This window comes from Colletotrichum navitas (assembly GCF_030913465.1).
Source record: "Colletotrichum navitas strain CBS 125086 chromosome Unknown LY79scaffold_287, whole genome shotgun sequence".
NCBI classification, from domain to species: Eukaryota; Fungi; Ascomycota; class Sordariomycetes; order Glomerellales; family Glomerellaceae; genus Colletotrichum; species Colletotrichum navitas.
Genome location: NW_026850833.1, coordinates 1 through 22,531, shown reverse-complemented (window position 1 = coordinate 22,531; position 22,531 = coordinate 1). Strand labels below are relative to the sequence as shown.

At 46.9% G+C, this 22,531-nt stretch overlaps 8 protein-coding genes across 8 annotated transcripts; 6 read left to right on the top strand and 2 right to left on the bottom strand.

Moving 5' to 3' along the window:
- The first annotated feature begins 3,347 nt into the window (after positions 1-3,347).
- On the top strand, positions 3,348-4,152 carry LY79DRAFT_686507 (uncharacterized protein). Its single transcript, XM_060564661.1, has one exon. It carries the CDS (start codon positions 3,809-3,811, stop codon positions 4,061-4,063), a length of 255 nt encoding a protein of 84 aa, XP_060406697.1. The 5' UTR covers positions 3,348-3,808; the 3' UTR covers positions 4,064-4,152.
- Positions 4,153-6,254: 2,102 nt separating this feature from the next.
- On the top strand, positions 6,255-8,675 carry LY79DRAFT_620570 (major facilitator superfamily transporter). The gene is made up of 6 exons (XM_060562055.1): positions 6,255-6,772; positions 6,823-6,896; positions 6,949-7,055; positions 7,109-7,769; positions 7,820-8,165; positions 8,225-8,675. The coding sequence occupies exons 1-6, from the start codon at positions 6,329-6,331 to the stop codon at positions 8,396-8,398; spliced, it is 1,806 nt and encodes a 601-aa protein (XP_060406696.1). The 5' UTR covers positions 6,255-6,328; the 3' UTR covers positions 8,399-8,675.
- A 448-nt stretch (positions 8,676-9,123) lies between these two features.
- On the top strand, positions 9,124-9,888 carry LY79DRAFT_675490 (uncharacterized protein; the record flags this gene model as incomplete). Its single annotated transcript, XM_060564451.1, has 1 exon — positions 9,124-9,888. The coding sequence occupies one exon, from the start codon at positions 9,124-9,126 to the stop codon at positions 9,886-9,888; it is 765 nt and encodes a 254-aa protein (XP_060406695.1).
- A 240-nt stretch (positions 9,889-10,128) lies between these two features.
- On the bottom strand, positions 10,129-12,088 carry LY79DRAFT_574152 (uncharacterized protein). The gene has a single exon (XM_060559559.1). The coding sequence runs from the start codon at positions 11,989-11,991 to the stop codon at positions 10,387-10,389; it is 1,605 nt and encodes a 534-aa protein (XP_060406694.1). The 5' UTR covers positions 11,992-12,088; the 3' UTR covers positions 10,129-10,386.
- Positions 12,089-13,568: 1,480 nt separating this feature from the next.
- LY79DRAFT_574147 (HD domain-containing protein) lies at positions 13,569-15,549 on the bottom strand. The gene is made up of 3 exons (XM_060559558.1): positions 14,791-15,549; positions 14,552-14,729; positions 13,569-14,476 (listed from the first exon to the last, which is right to left on the bottom strand). Exons 1-3 carry the CDS (start codon positions 15,284-15,286, stop codon positions 13,900-13,902), a joined length of 1,251 nt encoding a protein of 416 aa, XP_060406693.1. The 5' UTR covers positions 15,287-15,549; the 3' UTR covers positions 13,569-13,899.
- Positions 15,550-15,970: 421 nt separating this feature from the next.
- On the top strand, positions 15,971-16,553 carry LY79DRAFT_574145 (uncharacterized protein). The gene has a single exon (XM_060559557.1). The coding sequence runs from the start codon at positions 16,182-16,184 to the stop codon at positions 16,392-16,394; it is 213 nt and encodes a 70-aa protein (XP_060406692.1). The 5' UTR covers positions 15,971-16,181; the 3' UTR covers positions 16,395-16,553.
- Positions 16,554-17,825: 1,272 nt separating this feature from the next.
- On the top strand, positions 17,826-19,841 carry LY79DRAFT_574143 (beta-xylosidase). Its single transcript, XM_060559556.1, has one exon. It carries the CDS (start codon positions 17,866-17,868, stop codon positions 19,672-19,674), a length of 1,809 nt encoding a protein of 602 aa, XP_060406691.1. The 5' UTR covers positions 17,826-17,865; the 3' UTR covers positions 19,675-19,841.
- A 2,312-nt stretch (positions 19,842-22,153) lies between these two features.
- Positions 22,154-22,531, top strand: LY79DRAFT_531306 (uncharacterized protein; the record flags this gene model as incomplete). Its single annotated transcript, XM_060556246.1, has 1 exon — positions 22,154-22,531. A coding segment is annotated over one exon (378 nt), but the record flags the coding sequence as incomplete, so codon positions are not given.

Below are 22,531 nucleotides of genomic sequence, written 5' to 3'. Positions count from 1 at the left end.
AATCTTGTTGAAGATGCTAGGTAATAAGGTTGATAATTACCTGCTAGGCCACTATATCAGTGGCCAACAAGTAAGAAAGAGGTATAATTTCATCTATTATACCCTAAAGAATATAATATTAAAAAGACTTACTTCTAAATACCTTTAAGGAAGAGAAATCTCTAGGTATATATATATCTAATATTTTCTATTTTTTAATATTTTAAAGAGTAAATCTATGACGTGTAAATAAGAAGAATAGAGTATTTTCTCTTGGCAGTTACGTAGATATATACGTAACTATGACAGTACTATAGTAGATTAAACAGTAGTTAGATTAAAAAAAACAAATTATAAAAAGAAAAACTTATTCTTATAAGTTAAAGAAAATAATTTTTCTAATATAAAAAAAAGTTTTATTATTAAGTTAAAAAAAGATAAGTTTTTTTTAGTATATACTACTTAACTACTAAGTATTTAGTTATAAGTATAGTTATATAGTTATAAATATAGATATATAGTTAAAAGTATAGTTATATAGTTAAAAGTATAGTTATATAGTTATAATTATAATTATATAGTTAATAGTATAGTTATATAGCTAAAAGTATAGTTATATAGTTAAAAGTATAATTATATAGCTATAAGTATAATTATATAGGTAGAAGTATAGTTATATAGTTATAAATATAGTTATATAGTTATAAATATAGTTATATAGTTAAAAGTATAGTTATATAGTTAAAATTATAGTTATATAGTTCTAAATATAGTTATATAGTTAAAAATATAGTTCTAAAGTTAAAAGTATAGTTATATAGTTATATATATAGTTATATAGTTATAAGTATAGTTATATAGTAAAAGTATAGTTATATAGTTAAATATAGTTATATAGTTAAATATAGTTATATAGTTAAAAGTATAGTTATATAGTTAAAATTATAGTTATATAGTTATAAATATAGTTATATAGTTAAAAATATAGTTCTAAAGTTAAAAGTATAGTTATATAGTTATATATATAGTTATATAGTTATAAGTATAGTTATATAGCTAAAAGTATAGTTATATAGTTAAAAGTATAGTTATATAGTTAAAAGTATAGTTATATAGCTAAAAGTATAGTTATATAGTTATAAGTATAATTATATAGTTATATATATAATTATAAGATTATACTTATACTTACTAGTATATATATACTTAGAACTTTATTATTATAAATACTTTACTATAGACTTACTAGTAATATATTTTCTCTTTTTCTTTATTAGCTTAAACACTTATCTAACTAAGTAACTTTTTTTACTAGTAGTAACTTACTACTAGTAAGTTACTAGTAAATAAATCTAGTATTTTAACTTTTTAACTTCCTTATATTAAAAACTATTTAACACTATATTTTAAAGTAAGTTATAAAAAGCTAATATTATCTTTCTTAATAAATCTAAAACTATAAAAATTACTATACTAATATATATATATTATACTTTAGATCTTATAAAATGACTTTATCTTTACCTCTAAGTATTTTCTACTATAGAAAATATATAGAACTAGAAGAAGAGGTTAATAACTATATTAATATTAATACTAATATTAATAATAATAATATAACTACAGTAATAGATATTGTAGACCTAATAGAGTCTACTAATAACTTTATATCTTCTATATATTCTATACTTTTAGAAGACTTAGAAAAAGAAGAATATAAACAACTAGAAAAAGAAGAACAGTTTAGTATTAATACTACTAATATATTTAACCCTTATACTATACTATATAATATTATTATAAATAATAAAGAATAACTTATATTAAATAGTATTAAACTACTATTATTTAGAGTATATAATAATATTATACTAAATAAAGATAATTCTACTTATAAAGACTTTAAGGTATTATTCTATAACTTATATTCTATAAATACTATTATATTAGAATTTAACTAATTTATTTAGAACTTTATTTATAATACTATAGAGAGTAGTATTAACTATAGCTATAATAAGTAGGAAGAAGAAAATATAAATAATATACCTACTTATAATATTAATAAAGTAAAAGATTACTATATTAATACTATTTTATTAGAAGTATTTTATAGTAATAGACTAAGAAGTCTTAATATTAGAGATTAATATATATAGTAGTAACTAGTAAAGTTAGTAGTATTATATATTATTTATATATATAACTTAAAGTCTATAGACTTCTAGAAAGCTTTAAGTATTTTACTTAGTAAAAGAAACTATTTAATAAAATATACTTTAATATAGTAGATTTAGTGTTAGTACTTTAAATATATCTCTAAATGTCTTAGGGTTATACTTCTAAAGTTATAGTATAGTTAACTTTATATTTCTAAAATATTAAGATTAGTTTTTAATTTATATTACTTATATTAAAATATAAATATATAGATTTATATTTATATTTATATTTATATTTATATTTTATATTTATATTAAATATTTTATTTTTTATTAATATACTATTTAATATATATATAATTTTATATTTCTAAAAGTTATACTATAGTTAGGGTTAAGGCTAAGGTTAAGACTTTATTTTTAGGGTTAGTCTTTTTATCTAGGGTTATTATACTATTTATTATTAGTTTATATTAATATTTTATATTTTATCTTAAGCTTTAGTTAGTAATATATACTATATACTTAATATAATAAACTATAGTATTTAAAAACTACTACTATTATATTTATAGTATTTATTCCTAATTTTAGGACTTTTTTATAATTAATAATACTATATTTATTTTAAACTATTTTTTTAGGAAATAAAAAAGTATTTCCCTTATATACTAGTTAACTAGTTATATTTCTTAAGAAAATACACTAGTTCTATATATAGTAAATACTAACTTACTTAAGTATAATTTTTCTATATTTTATATAATTAGTAAAAAAAATGTATTTTTGTAATAAAATATAAATATAAATACATGTATTTGTATTTAAAATATAAATACATGTATTTGTATTTTTGTATTTCTTAGCAAAATACAAATACATATATTTGTATTTGTATTTATATTTTGTATTTGTATTTTGTATTTGTATTGTATTTTGTATTTTTCCTTAATACACTGGTAATAGGTAAGCATAGTAACAGAAGACCTAGCAGGGCTACTTAGACTATAATGTACCCCTTTGTAAAGGCAGAGATTACTAGTACTTATGGCATAGGCAAAACGCTATATAAATAGAGGTACTATAAAACTATTGGCTTGTCGGACTTAATGCTGCAAATGCATTGGCTTTACCCCGCCCTTGGCAGAAATGGGGTCACCTGGCACTCAAAGGGATAAGGTTTCGGAAGAAATACCATAGAGGTATCCAGACATCTATGCATCCCATTGACGGAATTTATAGGTACTGGTCAGAGTTTGAACTTAACGATGGAGGTCAAGAGGACCACTTGAGATAGTAAGGCGTTATAGATCTGCTGTTGGCAGTAACTGCCTATTTCACCATCTCGCCATCTCACCGTCCATTTGTCTTCAAGATTATTAAACACAATGCCGACGATAAATGTCAGTAAGCACACCCGAAACTACAGCCCAGACGGTATCGAAATACAGAGTCATAAAACCTGGAAATATCCTCGCTCCTAAAAGCATCTTCTTATCAATCACTAGTCGAATCAGCATGCCAATTTTACTCATATTAGAGTCGCAGTCGGTATTCCTACGAAAAGTATCGTCTTCAACATCAGTTCGTGCTTTAGAAGTTCTGTTTTAAATTGAGCTGCAATTGAGACTCTCTACCTTGTATACTTCTCACTTTGAGACTACCAAATGCGATTTGACATTACAATTCTCGTTGCTTCCCTCGCAACTATTAGCACTGACGATACAATGACGGTCTTTGCGGAGTGTGGCCCTTTTAGCATTTGGGACAGCAAGAATGCTATATTCTACACAGGCCCCAGCACTTATTATGTCGACGCCAACAGAAGTTGCAGAGGCACTGGTGTGAGTGCCTGGTACGACGGAGCTTCGTTTGGACTGGGACAAATTTCGGGGTCACATCAAATACAGCCATCAAGCTAAATAAGCGCTGCCTCTTGATGCTCTCGGGAGCCAATCAGGCCTGCCCCGCATACAGGTGTTATAAGGCGGAGTGGGAGGAGGTTAGCTGCACCTAGAGATCGCCGTTTTCCGAGAACAGTATAGTCGAGGCTGTAGTGTTAGTAGTGGTGGCGTCAATCTTAATCAAGACAAAGGTCCGTCAATACTAAGGCGACGGTTACGTGAAGGTAGCTTGGAGAATTCAAAGAAGGCAGATGGAATGATTTATCTAGCTTTCTGTATAAAAAAACATGAGCGGTTTTCTAGAGCTTCCTCATACGTTGATGAATAAAAAAGAACTATGCTTTTCTATTTAGCTTCTAAGAGTATACATTACAAGATTGGAAAAACATAGTAACCTTACATTTGGGAATGACATCGCTGGCCAGAAGTTGCATTCTAGAAAGAACAATGCAAAGCCTCTGTCACAGGAGATTTCGCACTGGAAGAAAATGCATCTGGGCTCTGAGATCGTCGCCAAATGCGCTCATGTGGGAGTACCTAGCGAAGCGCAGACTAGATGCTGCATGGTCAAGGAGAGATTTACGTTGTAGTCTCTGTCACTGCACAGGACAGACTTTACGTTCTATAAAATTGGGTTCAGAATGAGCTCAGTCGTGAGTCAGAGGTACTTATGTGTGTAGGCAGGAAGGGTTACCCAATCGCCAGGAGATGCTAATCTTGTCTCACGAGTCAGGGCACACAGCAGTGGGTGGTCTGAAGGTTGAAGAGAAGCTTGAATTGTAAGAAACGGGAGCCCATGTGCCAGAGTCCATAGAAACAGGGAGATCGAAGTCAATTTAAGCGTCTCATGTAATATACAGTATACCATAACCTAAGGTAGAGACAAAACCGTGTGGGCTCCAGAAAACCAGTTTGCTCCCACACCTGTATGAAGTAGTCAGTATGCCTGCTTTACGAATCGGCAAGATTTGAATAAATGGTTGAGACATATAGCGGTAGAAGTGAACGGCTCTGAAGGATGGGCGGTGTCATGTTTCAATTTCGCAATTGAACGGGATCGATTCCCACCCACAACCGATGTGTTCACTGGCCTTGCGCGTGATTGCTACACCGCTTCATCCGAACTGCAACGTAGCCATACAACGGGACACCTCACTCGCCTCAAGTTCAAGCAGCTTGTCGGCCGCCAGAATCAGGTACAAACCAAAAACGGCATCTTTTCGGCGCCGAGAACTTCCTCATGTCAAACAATGGGATCTGAAATGAATGGGGCGACATTTGGTTTCGCCTTAGCTGAGGTGCAACAGAATGTCGGATGAGTGGCTGATCAATCACAGCAACATTAGAGAACATGACAAAGTCATGTCTAAATGAAACAACATCAGTCCGATGTTTGACTAGCTAACCCACGCCCGTCTCTTTCATGCAGAGAAGGCGTGTCTAGAATGCACATCTTGTGTGTATTCAAGCGAGTCGAACGGGTAAATTAAACGGCGGCGGCGAAGTCGGATCTGGCCAGTGTTCCTCCAGAAACTCGCGACGCGAAGTTCACCGATGGCACTGACGTTCTCGGTACCGCAACGGTGGTAGAATAATCGGCAGAGTTCCAGAAACACAAATCAGCTGCGTCACGGGCTCAAATTATGGTTAATTCCAAAGTCCGACCCGAAAGTACAGCAGAGCCGAGTTGCCGAAGCACGAGCCGATCTGGCAGCGAACTACCTAGTTCCTCGGGTCCTGTGCATCAAGCCTCCTCCCCCTCATTTACGGCCAGGAGTTTGGCAAAGCAAAAATTTCGCCGAAAAGGCAAAGAATACCAATCACCACCTTGAAACATCTTGTCACGCCTAGGACGCGCTTTTGTGTAGAACTTGCCGCGTAGGCGGCCGGCGAATCGACCGGTCCTGGCCGTGTTCCCGTCCGTGTGGGGGCCCGAGGGGGGTCCGAAGTCGCATCGGGGGATGGCGCAACGTGTCGCAATGGCAGGGTCCCCCGAACCTGTATCCCCTTATCGGGAAGGTTTTGCATCTCGTCCAAGGGTAAGATTCTGAGCTTCGATTGACTCAATGGCCGGTGGCGTTAATAGATTGGAGATGATGTCACGCTTGATTGGCCGATGCCGACATGTCCCCTCTATTCACGGGAAACTTGCAAGGCTATCCCCCGGATCCTGGGATGGTAACCTAAGCTGCATCAAAGTCTAAAAACTAATGACACCTTCTTTCTTCGATCCATCAGTTTGCGGCTCTGCTATACTCCCCCTCGCATCCCAACTGAATCGACATGACGCGCCAGAAATCCTTCCCTGATGATCAAGACACAGCGCGGCTGGTCCACGAGAGGTCGCCGTTGCTGTCGAATATTCGACGTGAATTGAGTTCGTCAGGTGAGAGCTCCTTGACGTCGTCTTCCACCGGAGACTCGGATGACCATCTTGTCCCATGGCATCTTACACCTGCAACAGTTGTCGATGGTGCATGCGTCGACATCGAACAAGTCGCGCCTGCCGCCGCCGCCGACGATGTCAAACGGACAGGCAAGGGGGTACCGGCGGCCGTCGTCATCAAGATTGTGGCGATCCTGTTGATTGGAACTTTAACCGCCAACGCCGATAGTTCTTTGGTGATGGCTACGCATCCCACAATTGCCTCAGAATTTGATGACCTGGAGAACTCGAGTTGGCTCTTTGTCTCTTTTGCGCTGGCGGGAGCGGCAACACAGACGCTGGTAGGCTTCTGGTCAAAGATCAAATAGTCTCGCAAGCTGACAACGAACAGTATGGCAGGCTCAGTGATATCTATGGTCGCCGTGCCCTGCTCATGGTGGCCTACACACTGTTTGCTATTGGATGGTAAGGTCTAATACCGTTGAAACTTCCTGAGGCTTAGCTCACAATTCCGCAGCGCGTTGGTCGGTGTAGGCCGCACAATGTGGCAAGTCGTTGTAGGTCGAGTGATATCGGGATCAGGCGGTTCAGCTTTAAACGTACTTGGACTGCTTCTGATAACAGGTTTGTGCAATTCGAACGTCGTCCCTCAAAAACTCAGACTAATCCCCGGGCAGATCTCGTCCCACTACGTGATGTAGCTGCCTGGCAAGCTGGCGTGAATCTAGCTGCGACGATCGGTAGAAGTCTCGGCGGCCCTGTGGGTGGTTGGCTCGCCGACACCATCGGATGGCGTTGGTCTTTTCTTGGACAGTCCCCCATCTTTTTGTTTGCGGTTCTGTTGTGCTGGCTCTTCTTGCCCGAAGGAAAGCACGTTGCGAAAGACGAAACGGCCGAGGAGGTAGGCCCAAAGCCAGGTGACACGAAAAAGAACTCCCTGGCAAGAATTGACATCTTGGGCGCGACGCTGCTGTCACTCTTCGTCCTGGCCTTTCTCCTGCCGATTGAGATCGGAGGCACCAAGATACCATGGTCACATCCTCTCATATTTGTCTTGTTTGGCGCGGCAGTCGTGCTCGGCGGGCTGTTTGCCGCCACCGAGGAGTGGTGGGCCAAGGAACCCATCTTCCCGCTGGAGTTGTTGAGGCATCGCGACGTTGTTCTTACATACATCATCTGCGGAGCCCAGATAGCTGCTCAGCTAGGTCTCATGTTCTCGGTGCCGCTGTATTTCCAGATCACTCAAAGAGTTTCGAACACCATTGCCGGCATGCATCTGTTCCCAGCGGTCGCTGGCAATGCGATTGGCGGGGTGCTCGCGGGATACCTCATCAGGAAGTAGGTTGAAACCAGAAAAAGGAATACGGAGGGCCGCTGACTCGATTTAGGACCGGTCGATATAAGTATCTTCTCATAATTGCTACGATTGCGTCGTTAGTTTCCTATATCCTCCTGCTCCTTCGATGGCATGGAGACACCAATGTGTGGGAGTCGCTGTACATTGTGCCTGGCGGCTTCGGGGCCGGTCTCGTGCAGTCGGCGGGATTCATCAGCATTCAAGCTGCGGTGAACCCGAAGCACAAGGCGGCTGTGACGTCGGGCATGTTTTTGACGTTCCAGATTGGTATGATCCTCGGCCTCGCGTCCGCGAGTGCGGTGATGATGGAGACGATGAAGTGGAGGCTGGATACACTGCTAAAGGCCATGGATCTGGAAGCGGTGACTAGGAAGAAGGTAAGACGGGTATACTCAGTACCCCGGTAGTCATTCTTTTCTGACGTGAAGCGCTACAGATAATCGAGAAAGCGACATCGAGCGTCGACTACATTGAGCACACTGACAGTGGTATTTCGAAAGCGATTGTCCAGTCCTACGTCGAGGGTCTGGGGTTTAGTCACGGCGTCTCACTCATCTCATCGATTTTTGGGCTTGTTGCAGCCGTCTTTCTTAGAGAACATAAGCTGTGATGATTCATATCGACCACCAAGGCAGAGAGCAGGGAGAGACTGCTGTAGCAAGATTCCGGCATTGCCTGCGTGCATGAAGCACCAGTTCGACTTTTTGACCAGAATGAGAGATGGGATAGAAGAATGGCAAAATTCGAAGGTCGTTCTGAGTGTAAGAGATGGATGGTTACTCGACAGGAGGGCAAAGCATGGCATGGCGTAGCGAGAAGTCTGCTCAAGCACTGACAGTACAGTGTACTGATATATCGATACTGTACCTACCCACCTATGACGACCCTATATGACTATTTGCATCCAGGAACATCGCACCGTGCGCATTGCCCCTCCCCCCCTCGTTGTGTTTTGGTGAGAAGTTAATAGTCACCCGCGAACCTTACCTTGCGCACACTGATTGATTGGTTGGCACGTAACCTTACCTGCCTCAGCGAAGTTAACAGTTGATTAATTGCCAAACTACGAATTTGCCTGCACTTTGGGAAAGCTATGCGCGGACACTTCCAGTCGATCTAGCACTGCTTACTTCATGTCGCTGGCGGGGGATGTGAAGTGCTGCTTCTTTATGTCGGCAATTCAAGTGTCTTCTGCAGGCTGACTTGACATGCTTGGATAATCTCCACCACGACTTAATAGTTGGAGTACACCATCGATTTGAGCGGTATTCTATTAAAGCAAGTCTAACCACTCATTCCCGAACCCTCTCAGCCGTCTTCCGAGAATACAACAACATGGTCTTTGGCTCTCCGGAGAGCGAAAGCTCGCAGGTGGAAGAAAGTTTCCTACGGACCCTGCTGCCCGACGCACCAGAAGCATATCTCCAGCATCTCTACAACAACAACAACAACAACAACAACAACAACAGGCGACGGCACAAACAGACGCACCCATGCCGCAACTGCCTCGACCTCTTCCACAGGACGGATGATTGCCAACACCCCTGCGGCCACTGCGGCCAGGACTGGCACGCGGTCACCGCCTGCACGAGCTCCAAGCGCAACCGCTGCCGCTGCCGCCCGTTCCCGCAGAGGCACCTTGCCAAGAGGTGCCCCGTCATGTGCAACCCGGGCGAGTGTCCCGCCCCGCACTCCGGCCCCCTCGTCACTGCTATGATGTGCAAGTCCCGCTGCTGCATGTGCGGCATCCCCGGCCACGCCGGCCGCGACTGCCATCTCAAGACGTGCCGCTGCGGCCACCAGCACCTGACCATCGGTCACATGCCCATGGACCGCCAGTGCGCCGTCTTCGACTGCCCGCGCTTCTTCTGCACAAGGCACTGCCAGGCCTGCCGCACCGAGATGGACAAGGCCGCCAAGGGTGACGAGGACGTCTGCACGCGGTGCCACGCGAAACGCCAGCGCGTCTTCCCCCCGTTGAAGCCGCCAGTATACCCCAACGGCGAGCTGAACTACGAGTACCTGGAGGCGGCCATGGCATGGGGTAACAGCATACATGGCGAGGCCATTTTCGGCAAAAACGTCGCGTTCAATCCGTAGTCGACTATATTCATCTACACTCGTTTCTGCCGCCAGCGACATCGCCATTCAAACCCGGGTACGAGGAGCTTTAGCCGACGAGGAGTCATCTGGTTTGCTTGCTTAGCTAGGCTTCGACAAAATGGTCGAGTGAACAGTGATGGTGGGGTGTTTGGTTACACATCGGGTCGAGACACGAAGCAGGATGCGCAGAAGATCAGGGTCGGGCCCACTGTAGTAGTATGAATCATTTCTTGGATTCAGGTATTGAACTGCCTGTAACAGTCGTACGCAAGGCTTGAGTTACCCTTCAAGTGACCTTGTCCACTTTTTGCAAACTCCGAACTCATGCCAATCCAAACCCCCTCCCTGGCCCTTTGGGCGCACGCATGTGATATGGCGGATCGTATCGTGCGCGAACAATTCTTCCGTAAAACTCCTCGCCATTAGCAACCCAACCCAGATTATATACAGCAAAACGCCGCAAGAAGCAGATCAAAATCAAGAACAAAGTCACAATCAATCATCCTCCCATCCGCCAACGTCGCCATCCACCTCGACTCTCGTACCCAGTGCCTCCCTGCCCTGGCGAATCATCTCCTTCAGTCTCTGGTTGAAATCGTTGATACGTGCGTCCGTGTCCTGCTCGTCCCTGACCCTCCGCGCGGCCAGTCTCTTCGCCTCCGCGTCCAGCCGTGGACTTTCTCGAATGGAATTGACACCAAACTCTTTTACTTTGCCGCGGGGTGACGCAGCCGAGGCACTGCTGTCGGAGCGACGGTGAGACCGCACCGGAGGGGTGAAGGCAGACTGTGCTGCAGGCGAAGGGATACCGCTTTGCCGCCTGGTTGATGAGCTTGTCTTCGCAAAGGGGTTCGGGCTCGAGCCGGCCGACTGGATGGGAAGAGGGATCCGACTCGGCGACGGGCCCGTCAGGGACCTAGGAGGCTCCGGCGATCGGACACTGGCGAAACTCGCAGGCTCGCGGTACGACAGCGGCGCGGCTTCTGCCACGAGATCGTCGCGGTTCGTAGACTGTCGGCGGTTATGTATCGGGATTGAGCTAAGACGAGGCTTCGGAACACTAATCCTACGGCCGGTCACCATGGACGGGCGCGTGTTCCGAGATACTGACCGCATCGATGCTCTTGATACTGGCCTCGTGCTAGCTCCCGACTCGTCAACCACAACCCAGTTGCGCAGTTCGTCCTGGTTACTCGCACTCGTCTGCCTCCGTTTCACAGCCGGCCGCGAGGACGCGGACTCCGGAGCGAGACTGAAAGGGCTGGGGGCCTCGCGGCTGTAGAATGTATAGTCTGGGCGGGGAAACCCGCCCGGCAAGGTGCTATCAGTATCGGGAGTAGGGATGTCCATGCGCGAGGGGGTCGCTTGTCCCCAACCGTTCGTCTTCTCGTTCGACATTTCAGATAGCTCTGCTTCAGGTTCGGGTCTGGAAACGGGCCCTGTTGCTTGAGCAGGTGCAGGGTCGGGAAGAGTTTGGCCGTCAATGGTGTAGGCTTTGCCGCCTCCGGCAGTGAAGCCTCTAAAAGCTCCGGCCTTGCAAAATTCCCATACCTTGCCGACAACATCTCCGATGGTGTTCAAGGCAAAGCGGCTCCATCCACCCGAGACTGGTTGACTGGGTGGGACCAGCATAGTGGGCTGACCGGGCACATGTGATTCTATTTCTTCATGAGGTCGCTTCGAACCTAGGGCCTTTCGGTAGTCGGTGTCAGAATACATGCTCTCATCCAGCGTGCCGTTGTCGAATGGCGTGTTGGGAGCAGCACCCGGGGTCTCGAGCTGGCCGGCTAGGGTGTACCGAGCTCCTCGGATGGGCAGAGGGGTTTCGTGGGTGGGTAGTTCGCTGGAGCTGTCGAGGTTCATGGTCCCATCGGCCCATTCATGCAGCGGTGTAGCCTCGCGCGAGGCATCGGTTCGGCGTTTCCGCTTGGCCTGGGCGAGAGGTGTTGTTGCTTCTGAGTGATAGCTGTTGGCTCTCGCAAAGCAATAGGAAGATCCCGTGGAGGGAGAGGTTGGGGGCCGGAAGACTCCGGGATGGACTCCGCCGGGCTGAGCGTCAAAATAGGCGCCTGGCATCCTGTATTGTGATTTGAAGGCCATGCTGTAGATGTCTTGCAGGGCGTCGAGTGCCAAGGCGTTAGGGGGGGGGGAGGTACGTCGGATGGCTCGGGAGTGAGGTGTAGAGAGAGGGTCAAGATGTCGCAGGTTCGGCGGCGGAAGGGATCATCGGGGTCGGGAGCAGGCGCGGGCGATGGTTCACAATGTCGCAGAGCTCTAGAGGAAGCTCATGATTGATCCACAGGCAAGTGCCCAAGGGAAGGATTGGGTCGTGTCTCAGATACGTTGGTAACGAAATGATGGTGACGGATTGGCTTATTGAACCGTCGCGCGACTGGCTGTGCGATGAAGCGGCTACGAAATGGCGCTGGCAGCCTGACAAGGCGATTGATGACAAGCGGAGGTGGCGCAGAAGACGGATTGCCGGGTTGGGAAGCGGCGCGTGATCACAGGAGGGTGTATGTGTGTGTTGTGCCTTTTCGGATACAGCTGGTTGGAGAAGTGCGCCGCGGTCAGACAGATTTTTGTTTGTAGAGAGGTTGGTGAGGAATACACTGCGTGGGTCTCTCTCCCTTGGTTGGTGGAGGCGGTTGCAGGGAGTAGCTGTCGGCAGGCAACAAGCTCCGTTGGCGTTGGCGTTGGCAAGTAGGCGTTGAGATTTGATGGTGGGCAGTCACGCCCAAGTTATCCGTGCGGCGAGAGCTCCAAGTGCCGGCAAGAGCCGCTGACGGGTGAATTGGGCTGGGAGAGAAGGTCTGTGTAGACAGGCCGAGACCCTGAAGGGGGACGTCGGGATGGACCCGGACTAACAATAAGGACGGACACGAGTTAGGTGAGTGAGAGGGAAAGCAACGTGCGCCTTGAAGTTGGCGCCTTGGGTGACGTCGAGTCTGCTTTGCAACAATAACGCAAGGGATAATGGGATGGTAAAGATGACGACGATGACGACGTGTAACGAGAGAGAGAGATACGGACGGAAAGTGACGCGAGAAGAGGTCACAGGAGGTAGAGGGGAGGGGAGGAAGAGAAGAAGCTGAAAAAAGAAACACTAGAAAGGGGGGAAGGCCAGTAAACGGTCTCAAGGCATGCTCTCTCCTGCGATTATCGAGCAGTTCAGGGAGGCTAGAGCAAAACAAACCCCCAAAGTATGTAATAATGGCGGACGGACTTGAAAGCTTCGGAGGAGGTTGGAATGGAAGGATGTTACGGTGCCTTCTCAGGTAGTATTGTGGCGTCGTGTCAGTCGTGTTAATATCGATGTCAATGCCAGTTCACCCGGGCCGCTTTTTTGCACTTCACATCAATGCCACCTGGCAGTGTGTCGGTGTCAATACCCGCCATCTACCATCACCTTGCCTCAGGGTTTGCAGCGCTTTTTGGCCTCGAGACAACAGGTGTAGAGATGATTCAAACAAGAACCAACAAAAGAAACAGCCTCGGCCATGAGACAGTTTCTCGTTCTGTCGCTCCAGCTCCAAGAAGGGGAGCGCGTTGTTGGTTGCCCGGGTACTTGGCCCCCGAGGGGCCCAAGCGTGACATCCGTTAGCGCGATTATGCCAATGTAAATAAATAGAGGGGGCCACCACCACAACCGGTGCCGCTGCCGTGTCTGGGTGACAATAGCAACCAACCTACGGAGCACCTAGGTAGGATTTAATGACACCTTGACTCCTGAATGAGTTGAATTGAGATTCTATGAAGCCAGTCTAGCCATAATAATGCAATCGGTATGCAGTCACTCCATCTTTTGCCTGGGTTAGAACCCTGAACCCATTCGCCTTCAGAACGTTACCACTGTTTCCATTGGCGCAAAAAAAAAAAAAAAAAAAAAGTGATGATAAAGAAAATCGTGTATGCAGTGCCGCTTCGTCATTCTCTCTGTCCGTCATTATGCCCACAAGTCCTTCGTTCCAACTTCTCTACAGCCTCCCCCCCCTCCAACCTGTCGTATCATTTTCGCTCGTAGTAGCTGTCCTGTTGCTCTTTCCTGTCTACCTTGACACCACCCTCAACGCCCGCCTCGCCGTGAACGTGCTCCTGCGCACCCCAGAACTGCTCCCGCTCTTTGAGTAGCGCTTCGGCCCACTCCTTGGTCTCGGGCAGCGAGAACTTTGTGGCGACGTAAGCGAACTCTCCCAGGTCGAGCTTACCCTGGCCACGCTTCTCGTACTCCATCATCTGGAGAAGCAGCTCCATCTTGTCCAGGTCGTGCACAAAGTGGCTGTTGATCGTCTTCGAGTCCTCGTACTCCTGCCAGATCTCCCGGATCTCAGCACCGGCCAGGCCTCCATACACGCCGCCGAGCAGCGTCTTGGTGATGTAGTCCATCGTGTCCGCCTCACGGCGGTTCTTCTCCGCCTTGGGCACGCCGTCGACGGGCGTGATGTCACCGACGAGGGACTCGGCCATGTCGTGTATCAAACACATTTTTATGCAACGGGCGAGGTCGAGCCGAGGCACGAGGGCCGGGGGCGCAAGCATTGACAGAAGGGACATGCGGTACATGTGGTCGGCAATGGATTCTCCTCTATCAACGCCGATGCATCGGTAAGCAATGGACAATGCAACTGGAAACAACTCAAGGGGGCAAGTAATTACATACCTTTCGATGCCGAAGCGTCGCCAGCCCTCGCGCTTCGTCGTCTTGAGACGCTCAATCATGTGGAAGTACGGGAGCGGTGAGCTGGAGCCCGCCGAGGTCGCAGTCCCCGGGGAGGCATCCAGAGCTTTCTCGACTGTCCACTCCCCCTCCACCTTGGGAGTTGCAACAAAGCCCAGGTCTACGAACAAAAGTTAGCTAGGGTTAGCAGGACGAGGCTGCAGAGACCAAGGCAGGGTTACTCTGGATGTCCACCTCGGCATTGGCGCTGGCGTCACCGTTGGTGCCGTTAGTGGTCATGGACGACATGGCTAAGACTTGCGAGTCTTGCTTGGTAAAAAGAAGTCGTGTGAAATGCTGGTACTTGTGTTGTGTGAATTGCAGAGTGGCCTGGGCAGAGGGTGTTCCGTTGTTGAGCAGGACTGGCAAAGCGCGCCGGGTGGAAGAGGGGGAAGTTGCGAGGTTTGGGTGGGTGTTGGGAAAAGTATCGCGGGGTTCTTCTTCTCTTATCGTTATCGATGTGGCAGCGCTAACAACAGCGGCCTTACTGTAATCAGGGGAGACTGAACAAGAACAATCGAGGGCGCAATCAAGACCAGGTAACGAAGTTTGGGCAGCGGCGGGAAGGGGTTGCGTTAGTTGCCCCATCCAAAAGAAAGAAAGAGAAAAAAAAAGGGGGGGAATTACACGCGTTTGTCGCTTTTCTCGCGTAGGTACATCAAAGAAAGAAAGGAGCATCCCGGATCTGATATCACTGTCGGCTACAACCAACTCCCTTTCCAGCTCACTCGCTTGCACCTACCTGGCATAATACATACCTAATAATATGTTACAAGCAGATTGTTAGAGAGAAAAAGCGGCTTCCTCCGGAGAAGAGGGCTTGGGTGGCCCCATTTCCTGTTGCTTTTTCCAATCCAAACGTTCTCCGTCTCCAAAGCCTCTGTGATGGCCTGGAAATCAATCAAAGCCGCAAGCCGCAAGCCGCAAGCCGCAAGCCGCAAGCCGCAAGCCGCAAGCCGCAAGCCGCCCACGCCGCCCACGCCGCCTGCGCCGAGCAGCCGGGCGGCCCCTCGTCAATAATCACCCGGCAAAAATGCAGCTCAAACGGGATCCCGTCATCCACGAGAGCACTCTCCCGTCCCAGTGTGAAGTGCCATGTTTTGTTTGTGCCTTTATACCACCAAATGCACATGGCGCCCACGCTCAGGTCACCTCCATTTCAAGCAGCTGGCAGAAGTTCCGCCAGAGTAGGGTTTCTGCCGCCCGAAATGAGGGGCGTCCCAACGAGACCGGCCATGTCTTCGTTCGGAATCGTATTCTCCCTCCATGAACTGTCGGTATTGAACGCAGTAAGTGATGCAGCAGTTCGATATCGCGGATGGCCTTCATCAAGGCAGCCCCCCCCCCCCCCCCCCCCCCCCCAAGTCCTTTCTCTTCCTCTATTCGGCCAGGTCTTCAAAATAATCACCCAGTTTGTAAGTTGTCAATAGCCCGTTCATGGAAATGATCTTGCCAGACAGCCCGAGATGACTTTCTTGGTGCCGATGATGTAACGATTGCACAGCTGGTGGCGTTGACTGACCCCTTGACTTTGGTGGACCGGAGATGGCCACTAGCTCGCTTCCGCTCGGGAATGCAGGCGGGCGTAGGATTCATTCTCAGTTTGGGGCTTCTCTATATACTTCGCTTCGACTGCGATCGCCGAGGGGTCAGATCCACCACGATGTGCTTCCGTGTGATAGGCCGGACGAGCAGAGTTTCGGGCAATTGCATATCAATAAATAGCCTCATCAGAACATCTACGGGACTAGGTTTACCCCAAGTACCATCCATATTTTTTCAATAGAACGTTGTCCGGGCACCTGAAGAATATTTGGTGCTCACATTGCTGGAATAATCATTGTTACTTCACACCCCGTTTTTGCGGTTGGATTAACCCCGCATTTCCTGCGGGGCCAGCTTTCTTTCCCCGTAAAACGATAGCGGCATCCCACTGACTCATGGGTACGTCCATAACCTTGGATAGGTACTATGTAGACAATGTCCACATAAACCATATGAAAGATTAACTTGAGGATTCGTCTTTGGATCGACCTGTGACACGCGATATTGGATTTTACACCAGGAACACATGTTTCAAGACTGGTTCTCGTTCTAGAGCAACACGCGCACCAGCTACTATAGACAGATGCTTCATACTGCATCGCCGAATATGAGAAACCTCGATCAACAGGTTAAAGCCAGTCGGGTTGTGAAGACCTGCCTTATTGTGTGTACCTGGGATAGACCCAACAAGAGCGGGTGGCCGAGAGTACCTAGTATCATGCTCTTCCGGAAAGCCCAAGATCAGGCTAGCAGCGAGCTATGCGTTCATGCGTTAGAAAGCACAAACACTGGTAGGAAAGATAAGACGGAGCTTTGTTATTGGCCTTCCGAGGGAAATCGCGGGCAGAGGCGATTTGAGCCACGAAGAGGACTGGACAAACTTGCAGTTTTGTTGGACCTTCTCTGCAACTATTTTCATCAAGTCAATTCTTTCCTCCTACAGGACAACGGAACGGGAAGCATAGGTGCAATTGGTTTGTACGGCCACTGGCATCTGGTCTTGTTTGAGCATAAGGTGACTTGTCCTGTGTTAAGATTCATGACACAGAAAATTTTCAGATGCGGGGTGACTGGGAAGCGCCCCAACGACAAAACTGTTCTGCCTTGGTGTATGACGATGGTGCCAACCACAGATGCTACTGCAGTATCCGTACTCCTTCGTGGAAATGCCGAAATAGTGGCTGCACGACGTTCAGAGAGAACTTGCCGATCTATGAACAATCTGAGCCACCCAAGCAAGCGCGCTAACTTCCATTCCTGGTGTCCAAAACCACCCTACATTACGGTAAACCCCTCATTATGTGCTGGAGCATGTAGATCGGGCTTAGACCTGATCCTGGCGGAAGAGCGCAACGGAGTGGACTGGGTCTTCCAGGTAAGTCTTAGTCATGATACCTGCATTATTATTCGTGAACGCGATCCCGGTGGAAAATAAGGGTACCACCCCTGAAAGCGTACCACTCACAGGGCCCGGACCATGGTTCCTTCGGGTTTCTTGGTTTAGATACGACAGATCAATCATGGGACGAAAGAGGAGAAGAACTAATCACTCTCGGTCCCCGAAAAACCTTGCCGTACCTCGCATCTGAAAGAGGGGTGGGAAAGGAGAGCGCTGAGGGGCTGGTATTATAAAGTGGCTGCTGTCTTCGGACCCCAGACGTAAAAAATACGCATTGTTGTCTTTCCTTGGTAAACCAGAACTATTCTTTCCGATGCGGGCTTTCGTTACACTTCTCGAGGTGTTATTGTTCGCCTCACATGCTTTGGCCGACGTAGCCGATAACAAGAATGATGATTGTTCGAGCCCTCAATTTCACAACGCGGCGCTCCATGCAGCTGCAGACCCATACGTCTTTTACGACTCTCAAAGTGGACAGTACTATGCGTATTCCTCCGAGGGCTCGGATGAGGGCTTTCACTTCGCTATTTACGTCAGCCCAGACCTCTCGACGTGGCGCAAACATCCCGGCGGAGCTTTGAAGGCATGCTACGACGATCAAATGAATCGCCTAGACGGCGGCCAGGCCTGTTGGGCTCAAGACTGGTACTGGGCCCCCGAGACTTACTACAACGAAAGGACAGGATGGTACTTCTTCATCTTCGCCGGCCGTCTGCGCAAGGATCTTGCCAAAGACTACTTTCGATATTCCAATTTTGAGGAGCCATCGAAGCTGGGCATAGCTGTTTCCCGCTCACCCACAGGACCATTCGTGGAGATCAAATCTGAGCCAATCGGTTACTACCCATTCGACCCTGGTTATCATGATGTCAATCTCATTATGGATGACAAGCAAATGCTGCCGCCAAGCACCCAAGAAAAAGGCACGACAGCGCCAAAGGGGACTTACATCCCTACAATCGACCCTAACATTTTCTTTGACAAAGACGGGCGCATCTATCTCTATGCATCACGAAACGCGTACCGCAATTGGAACTGGGATAAAGACCTGGGAAAATATATCGAAGAATCCAACATCATTGTTGTCGAGATGGACCGAGCATGGTGGGATGATCCTTTTGCAAGGACAATGCCAGAGATAGCGTCTTCGCAAATCAACATTCATGCCAATGATGCACCGGAGCTCCCAAACAATATTACAGCTTACAATGGCACCGGACTTATCGGGAACCCTCCCCGAAAGGATGGCTGGAATACCGTCATATCCTATGGTGCAGACCCGCAGGACTGGGAGAACTTTAATGTTAATGATTACGTGAAGTTCAATGGCACAAAGAAAAATAGGCGTTGGTCAGAAGGCAGCACAATCATCACCCGCGATGGCACCAAAGGCAAGCCGGTCTACCTGCTGACCTACAGCGCCAACAACTATGAAGCGTCAAACTACGGCGTGGGTTACGCGACCTCGGAATCACCATTGGGCCCATTCCGTAAGTCTTCACAGAACCCCGTGCTTTCTCAGGCACCCGACAGAGAAAGTCCGATCTACTCTCCGGGACACGGTAGCATTGTGACGTCTCCTCCTGCCGACACAAATGCCATATTCGGCGCGCAGGATGTCACTCGAAAGGACTTGGAAGGTGCTGAACTGTTTTACGTACACCATGCCCGCAACGATACTATGCAAGCCCGCTCCATCTACACCACTCGAATGGCTCTCAATGATTCAGCAATCTACTTTGGTTCCAACACTGCCATTAGCATGAGTTTGACACCACTTGACCAACCTCTTCCTAAGAACACTGGTCCTATCGATTTCAATGTCGGCTGCTCTGGAAATAGGAACTCTAGTACTCAATTTGTCGTCCGCGTCAGTTCACAGGCCGGCGCTCCATTCGATCTCACAGAGGGGACGAACAGGGTTGTTGCACTTCCAGATTTTGTAGAGGCAACATCAACTGAGCTCGGTAACAAGCAGGACGACGGATACGTCCTCCAGTTTAGTGGCAACTCTGTGACAGGACTAGCTTATCAACGCCTTGGCGTCAAAGGGAATTGGGCTACAGTTGCGACGGCGGATATAAGTTGTCGAGGAGCAAAGCGTCGGCTTCATCTCCCATGAATACGTGAATCATTCACCGCTTCAACGGAGAAGGATTCTCAAGGTATCAATAGAAGTGGTGGTGGTGGTGGTGATGATCTGAAATCTCGGAAGATGTTATTCGTTGATACAGGTTTATTCTGAACTGTAAATATAATCTTGAAAATAGGAAACCCGAAAGATGGCAGATATCAGCTTTCACCTTCTCCAGACGACTTACTCTATAAAGAAAACGTTCGGAATTCGAAGATATGCTTCATCCAGCGGAGAGAAGTAGCTGTCGATCCGAGTTTGCAACAAGGGAGATACTCTGCTGTTACAGAAAGAAACAAGTTGCGCTCTGTGTTACTTGTTGAGACCAAAAGAGCAGGTATAGATAACAAGCCCGCTAACTTGCTGTGAAAAGTCATTGAATGTTTCTTTTCGTATTTGTAACCTGTACTAAGCCAGCTTCAATGTATGCTTTCAAGGCAAATACGCTTGTATAAACTTAGGCATTTGAAGTAGTAACCGAAGTTTTTGTTACTGGCCAGCGAAGATACTTGCTTAATAAGTCTGACCTATGTGAATGACGATTTATATAGGCAAATATAAAGGCGCCCGAAGTTTGACTGGCATCACTGTCTCAGCCAAAACGGCCTGCAAATGTCACAGCAAAGCTGAAACCTAGATAAAACACGTCATATGTTACCAGGGATGAGATATACAGCCTTAAATTTCCAATTTCATAGAGATGCCGTGTTTTGTTCCAAGGTGAAATGAGAGGCCGCGTAGTCCAGTCTAGTATCGACAGGCAGGTAATTCATTAGCGCACTTGGCCCAAACTTGATGAGTTGTTCCAAAACATAGACTCAGGATACTCACTTATCCCAGGCTTCCCCAGTAAAGTATGAACGAGGCCATCGAAACTTAGCAATCATGAAAATAGAAATTAAAAGGAAAATAATAAATAATTTCAAACTTCGTACATCAAAAGAAGGCGGGAAGTCAAATGATTTATGGCAATTCACTGAACGGTGCTTCCAGAAGTCGACAATGACTATCCGTACCTGCGATTGCAGTGGAAATTGAACGATTTTGTTATGCAGCCTAGTGAACGATGATTCAAATTGGTCCAGAGCCCGGTCCCATCTGCAACGAACATTGCATTGGTCTTGGCAGCTGTCTCTGGTCATCCTTCATGTCTGAACTTGGATGATGACCCGAGCCAGGGTCCGGGGATAACTTCTTGTTTCGAACCAAGCTGTTTATATAGTGGTAGGGTTTTATGAGCTTTGAGTGGTGGAATGAGGCCCTTGTGGGCTACCAAGCCTAGACATTGTGACTATTTTCTTGGCTGGTAACCGAGCACCCAGGTCTTGTGTTCAGATGGCTAGGTCATTGACTAGGTCAGTGGGCGCGTGAAGTACCTTAACCGACGTAAGATTGCAGAATCATCAGGTAAAGAGGACTTGAAGCCAAGACTGGGCAGTGCACTGGGCGACCAATACATGGAGAGAATAACAGGCAAAGCTTGCGGTAAATAGAGACGAGATGCAGGCACATGGGATGTATGACTTTTGCTCCAGCACAGATGGACTTGGGTTTTCCAAAGTGACTCAATGTCCATGAACACTCCAGTATCAGCACGAAAGACCTATGATCATGCTGCAAATAAACATTCGATAACAGTGAGGCAAAACTAAGCAGGTGAAATAAACAAAAGGGAAACACGTCGCGCGTAGCACATTATTCCTTTTCTAGGCCCATGAACAAGTGACCGTCAAACTGGAACAAGGTCAGATGACAAGGGATAGGCTACTTGGAAGACCTGCAAACATCAAGTAATGTGTAAAAATGTGCCGGTCATGCCACTTCAACTAAACTGGCGACCAACAGGAAATGCCGGCGTTCTGGCCAACATTCCTCGATGGACTGGCTCCTCAATGGTCAGACCCAGGCTTGATATCATTGGTCTAGAGGATGCTTCCCCGCCTGTTCCCCGCGATTACAGTTCAAGATGCCCCAGAGGCATCTTGAACCCCGGTATTATCTGCATGGGGGTACTGAGCTAATATGAATGCTGGTTAACGAACCTTGCTGCACTTCCTGCCTAGAGCAGATGAAGAGGAGGAAGAATCACATGGCGGTCTTCGGCAATTTGGCTCGGGCCTGAGATCGTGTGATTCGAAAAAGAGTGAGCTGAAGATGAGAGAGAAGTTAGAACTGATTCGTGGACTCCATGAGGAAATGTAAGCAACCGACGGGCTCCTGCGAATACAGCTCCAAACTCCCTGACGAACTTGGAAAGAAGGGTTAATGGCAGATTCTTGGCACATCTTCGGCGACTTGGCAATGGCAGATACCAGACCATCGGAACCGATAATAGACGTGGCAGCACAAATTCTTTATTATCTCCTGTGCATCCCCCCCTCTCCTGCTCGTTCCTCTTGTATTTACCCACGTTTTCTCCCGTCGCCAATCCCTAGCACAAATATTACCCTATTCCCGTACAGATACGATGGCAGATAACGAAAAGTCACAGACCGAGTCTGCCGACCGCGCTGAGTATGGGTCATACACACCGAACGTCGCTCTCATCGAGGCTGCCGCTGCCGCAAGTGAAAAAGAGGGCAAACTTGCTCGCAAAGAACTTTTCTCGCGCTACTGGCCAGCAGCGACATACAGCATGCTGCTAAGCTTGGCTCTCGTCATGGAGGGTATGGATGTTGGGCTCATCAATAACTTTTTCGCCCAAAACGCCTACCTTAACAAATTCGGTTGGCCCGACGCTAATGGGGACCAACACATTTCGGCTTCGTGGCAAGCGGCTATCGGCAACGGTAACAACCTGGGCAGCATCGTCGGTCTCTTGCTAAATGGTTGGCTGCAGTCCCGT